Raw genomic sequence first — 5,818 nt, 5'->3', positions numbered from 1 at the left:
GAGGCCAAATTCCGGATGGATCTGGTGCCGCAGCTGTCGGGGCTGCACAAGCTCATGGTGGACTTTGAGAGTGACCAGCTGACGGGGGTGAAGAGCTACCGCAACGTCATCATCGCACCCCAGCCCATGTGAGCAGCTACCATGGCCCCCTGGCTGCAGAAACCCTGCCTCGCTGGCCCCCCACTTGCTTTAGCCCAAGACAGTCCTGGCCATGCACGGAGGATGATGGCCAGAGCCCAGTCTGAGCCCGATGTGGCAGCAGCAGTGCCGTGCTCCTCCATGGGAGTGGGGACAGGACAAAGAGTTGGTGGCATCTGGGGGCTCCTGTGGCTGCTACTCTCTTCACTGCCATTCCCTCACCCTGAGGGGTGGTAATGTCCCTGTCCTGCCTGTCCTCCTGTGCCAGGACCCCCAGCCTGCAGAGCCCATTGCATAGATGGAGCAGCAGAACAACCCCCTCCAGCCCCGACTGCACCCGCTGCCATGATTCTCTGCTGCAGCTCAGTAGAGAGAGAGATTGTATACTGTGAGCACAAAGCTGTTTATACATCATATACATATAGAACAAATCTATAAATACATACTGCAAATAACCTACTGCTTGGGTACAGCCAGGCATCGGCTTCAATAACCATCCTGGCACTGCAGACACTGCAGGGAGGGACAGGACATTGCCTTGACATGAACCAACTATGCAAGCACTGAATAAAAATTCTATTTTTCACTTTAAAAGCCAGACCTGGCTCTTCTTGCACATCCTTTCCCCACAGCAGCACCCAGCAGTTCCTCACCCAGTGCCCCAGCGGGTGGGGGGGAGTTCCTCCAGCCCAGCATTCAGGCAGGGGCATGCCATGGCCAGCACTGCAGCCACACACTGTGCCCTGAGTTGGCCTGGCCTGGTGTTCTCGGGGTGTTCTGCAGCTCAGTGGTTGTACCCAGGAAGAGGGGTGACCCCCGGAGCTCTCCCAGTCCCATGGTATAACTCTTCAGCACATCACTAGGTAAATCTGTGCCCAATCCCCAAGGCTGCCACCCCACCTGTTCCTGGGATGTTTTGCCCCTATCAGGAATGACTCCATGCTGTGACTGTGCACAGAATACAGGAGAAAGAACCCATACAGGAAATCAAACCAACAGGTTTTGCACACCCAGGCTCTGGGCAGGGCTATCCACCCAGCCTGGAGTAGGTGAAGGGGTGGCTGGATCCCGTGCAGGGATGCAGAAGGAGAGCAGGAATTCATCTCACGCCTGGAACTGGGGTCAAGGCTCCACTGAAGATAAACACTTCCCCTGCCAGAACAGCCCTCCTGCCTGCTCCCCACAAACTGGGAGGGAGCCTCCCTGCTCCTGTAAACAAACAGCACAAAAGCCATTAGAGTTGGTGGTCTCCAGCTACCGATGAGGGTTCCACAGCCACTGCAGCCCCACAGAGAGGACAAATCAGCCCGGGGGGAGTCTGGGGGACAAGGGGACCCTGCTCACAATGTCTTACCCAAGTCACCCTGACATTGCTGATGTTTCCCAGCCTGGTTGTGAGCCAGGCTGGATGGGCAGTTGGGAGCTTTTCCCACCCAGGACAGCCCGTCCTCTAGCTTCCCTTTCTGTTTATCTTTAGGATGAGATAAAATCTCCACGTGCAGTGCTCCACACACAGCTGCTGCTTCCCTGAGCCAGGTTAGGGTTCATGGCCAGAACTCTCCACACCTCAGCTCTGCTTCCCCTACAGGAAGCCAAGGACCCCTCTCAGCTCCACCCCAGTCCTGGGTCCTGCTCCCAGCATGGACTGGGAGTGGGGACCCCTGGGCTGGGGTGGGCACTGCTGGGACCAGGCTTCATGTGCAGGCCCAGGTTATCTGGCCAACAAAACCTATCAACACAACCCTCCAGGAAAACCATGTCATCCACCTCCCCTTACCGTGTGGAGCTTCAGCCACCACATTTCCCTGGTCCTGCTTTTCTCAAACACAACCTAAAAAGGCAGCTGGGGGCTGGGACCCCATGGGGTGCAATGGGGACAGAGGGGAGGTGGGGTCTGGCCCAGGGATGGATGAAGATTTGAATGAGCAGCTCTCCCAAGGGACAGAGAGTGCTCATCCCATGGCATGGGAACAGGGCAGGAGCTCCAGGAAGGACAGGGCAAGTCATGGGAGACATGTCAGCCCTCAGCTCTGGCAGCACCAACCCCCCAGACAGCAGTCCTAAGAGCACAGGGATCCCCAAAGAATCCCGAAGGAGTTAATGGCAAAACCAGCATTGCCTTCCCTGTCAGGAACATTCCTCAGCCCAGCAATGATGCACGGCCCTGCTTTAGAGCATTTGTTACTGGGCTCTGCTGAGCCAGGCCTCCAGCTGCTCAGCGCCTGGGTTAAAAATAACCGGCAGTTCTGCTGCTTCGGAGCTGGGTCCTGATAAAATAAACATTAGCACAGCTATTCCTGAAGGTCACTCCCATCCATCTGAGCCCCAGCAGAGCAAGGCTGCTCCAACGAGAAATGAGCTTGGAATAGACTCCAAACGCTGTGGTTATGGTTTGGCAGCAGGGGTTGGCTCTCAGGGCTGGTTTGCCCCCCATTATCCAAACAACTGGGGTCAGCTTCCCTGCGCCCATTCCGGACCACTGTCACAGACTGTGCTGCATCCTTCTCCCTGCACCCATCCCAGATCACTGCTGTGATACTGTGCTGCATCCATCTCCCTGCACCCATTCCACTGCTGTGATGTGATACTGTGCTGCATCCTTCTCCCTGCACCCATCCCAGATCACTGCTGTGATACTGTGCTGCATCCATCTCCCTGCACCCATTCCAGATCACTGCTGTGATACTGTGCTGCATCCTTCTCCCTGCACTCATTCTAGACCGCTGAAGTGGTCCCACATTGCATCCATCAGAGCCTTTGGCGCTCCTGCTGTGCAAGTGGTAAATTATAAATTAAATATTTACAGCATCCATTGCATGGGAGGGTTTGTAATTCAGCATTAGCCCAAGTGCCACAGCCAGGCAGAAGCATTTCATGTGTCGGGGAGGTTACAGATACATCTTGGCTCACCGGAGATGCTGACTTGCCAAGAACTGACTGTAAACTCATTTTAGACTTGAGGACCTTTAACTTACCTTCATTGATGGATCGAAACTAGAACAAATTCCCATAAATCAAAGCATTCACAAGAATAAATCTGCAGGATTTTCCAATGCTGTTGCCTCTCCAAAGCTCTCACTCCTCCTCCACACACGTGGTCACATTTTTACCCTCCCTGAGCCAACGAGACATCTGAGGCACCATCAAACAGCAAGAGAAAGACCCAGTAAACCCCAGATGGCAGGAGATCCTGCTGCACCCTCACAGGAAGCCACCCTATCTTCCACAGCCATGGATGGTGCAGGAGAGACCATGGATAGATGCCTCTTCCAGCACGGCCATCACATGGGAGTTACAACTCCAACAGCCTTTCTGTGCCTGCTTCAATGCAGCCTCCCAGTGGAACAGGCCCTGGCCCACCCTGCTGTGGGGTCCCCATGCTGCCCCTCACAGCGTGCTGGGTTGACATACACCAACCAACTGGTGAGATCCAGCCACACAGAGGGATGTGCTGTCAGCCTCTTGTCTCTTCCCAGAAAGAGACAAGACTTGCCTCTTCCCAGAAAGAAGAAACAAGACCCTGAGTCTGCTTATGATTTATTATTAGTTCTCACACAGATCTGCTCCAGCAGCAGTGTGATGCTTGGCCACCACGAGGCAGCCAGGCTGCAACCCATCACATCCCTGCGCCAAGGAAAATGCCGTGACAGATTTGCAACCCCTGTCCAGGGTCCAGCCTTGATGGGCTGTAGAACACCATCCCCTCAGGCTGCTCTGTGCTCAGGGAGGATTTCTGTACCCAAAGCATTCATATTCCTTCAACACCTCCCTCTCTGTGCTGGCTGGTCCCTGGAAACCCTTGCCGGCTCCTGAAGCTTTCGAGAGGGATCCTGTGGGTTCCATGCTGCTGCTGGCAGACCACACCTGTTTGACAACACTCAGTCTCCCAAGATAAATATTAATCTTCCTTTGTCTCAGAGCTTCAGGAAAACTGTGAAGACACACAGTTTTAGGTGAAGGAAAGTGTTTCATAGTTAGCTCATTGTCAGGAAATACACACGGTAACTGGGTGTCCTGTTTTAACACATCCTTTCCTCCATTTCCTGCACAGCACATAAAATGCCTCAAACCCCTGTATCTGGTGATTGCAGCAGTCAATGGCTGTCATCTGCTGTGGCAATCAGCATGGCAGATGTCCCATCATCTCTCTGGAAAGGCTGCTTCACCGATCCATGGGACAGAAGCTGGGCAGGCCAGGAACAAGAACAAGGGGATGCCTGGCACAGGATTCAGGGCATATTCCTTGTGCTGCTGCCCTTTCCCCAGGTGAAGCTCACCTCCATCTACCCCTTCACATTGCTGCACTGCCCACGTGCCCTGGGCATCTCACAGCCAGGAGCACTGGTCACATTCTGGACCAGCACAACTGCGATTTCATCTGCTCCAACACACAGAGGCCTGGAAGGTCATTGGCCTTTAATAAACTTCTTGCTAAATGGTGTTACGTGAAGCTGCTACTAAAACTATAAATAAAGAACACATTTCCTACCTACTGTTGCCTTCCAGCAGGGCAGGACGGAGGCAGCAGATGCCTGTGGCATGTCCCTAAAGCCAGTGAAATCACCAGCAAATATGTGTCCCAGCCTCACTCCAGCAGACCAGTGCCATGCCTGCAGCGACATGTCATCCAAGGGTTTTACCAGGGCATTTTTTTTAGATGGCATGAGGCACAGTTTATACTTTTACCTAATCCTAAAGATAAACATCAAAAGTTTGGAACTGATTAGGGAATGTATCAACACTTGGCACAAGTAAGTAACCATGCAAAGCTCACGGCATCCACCCGGGGTTGAAAACTCAGCAGCACAACTTCCCACATCCCTTGCAGGAACCCCTGAGGCTCTGCCAGCTCTTCCTCACTACCATCACAATCTGGGATCTCACAGTCTGACCTGTTAATTAGTCAGGAATGAGTTCTCACCTCATACAGCTGTGTAAACCAACATTCACTGGGTACACAGCAATCCCTGGTAAGCAAGCAGCAAAGGGAACACACACCAGTGCATTGAGGTACTGAACTGCACAGACACCTGCATAACAGTCAAATATTTTTGGAGGAATTTGTTCCAGGTCTTAAAAAAACAACAAAACCCTGATTCTCAAAGGCAAGGAAGGACAGCCAGGACCTCATCACATTTATGCCTTTGAAAACCCCACCCTACTTCCTGCAATGACACAAAGGTGGTTTTCACCCGGAGGAACCACACCAGCTCCTCCTGCTCCCACCACGCCTCGTGCCCAACCTCTGCAAGGCTTTGTGAAAGCAGTGCTAAATATAGTCCCTTTCAGGGAAGATTTGTAAATCAGTATAAAACATAATCCGCTTTGCAGATACTCTCCGAGGCATATGAAACAATTACTGTTTGCCCACAGAGGCTGTCGCAGACCAGTTAATTGAAGAATCCATAAGCCCCCCCAAAACCTCCAGCATCAACACCCAGGGTGATGTGAAGACCACTGACCCTGTTGGAACAGCAGCTTCTGGTGCTCCTGCAGGGAGGCAACTTCTATCCCTCCAGGTTTGCCTTTTGTTTGTTTTCTCCCAGAGTAACAATTGATATATCCTCCAGAAATCCCACATTTCCAGTCTGCATGGAGAACTGACACAAGGACCTCCCCAAGTCACCACCTGGGCTTGAAAGGAGGGAAAAAACCTCCAAACAAAACACATGGCATGCCA

General features: G+C 52.7%; 1 protein-coding gene across 1 annotated transcript in view; it reads left to right on the top strand.

Moving 5' to 3' along the window:
- Positions 1-186, top strand: part of TGM2 (transglutaminase 2) — a gene marked incomplete at its 5' end in the record, with an annotated part of 10,075 nt that extends 9,889 nt beyond the window's left edge. Inside the window, one exon of the mRNA XM_009075461.1 lies at positions 4-186. Coding sequence (XP_009073709.1) covers positions 4-132 — 129 coding nt within the window. The remainder of the gene's footprint in view (positions 1-3) is intronic.
- Between the last annotated feature and the right edge of the window lie 5,632 nt (positions 187-5,818).

Source organism: Acanthisitta chloris, unplaced genomic scaffold (genome assembly GCF_000695815.1).
Source record: "Acanthisitta chloris isolate BGI_N310 unplaced genomic scaffold, ASM69581v1 scaffold29635, whole genome shotgun sequence".
Classification (NCBI taxonomy): Eukaryota; Metazoa; Chordata; class Aves; order Passeriformes; family Acanthisittidae; genus Acanthisitta; species Acanthisitta chloris.
This window is presented reverse-complemented; position numbering and strand designations above follow the sequence as displayed.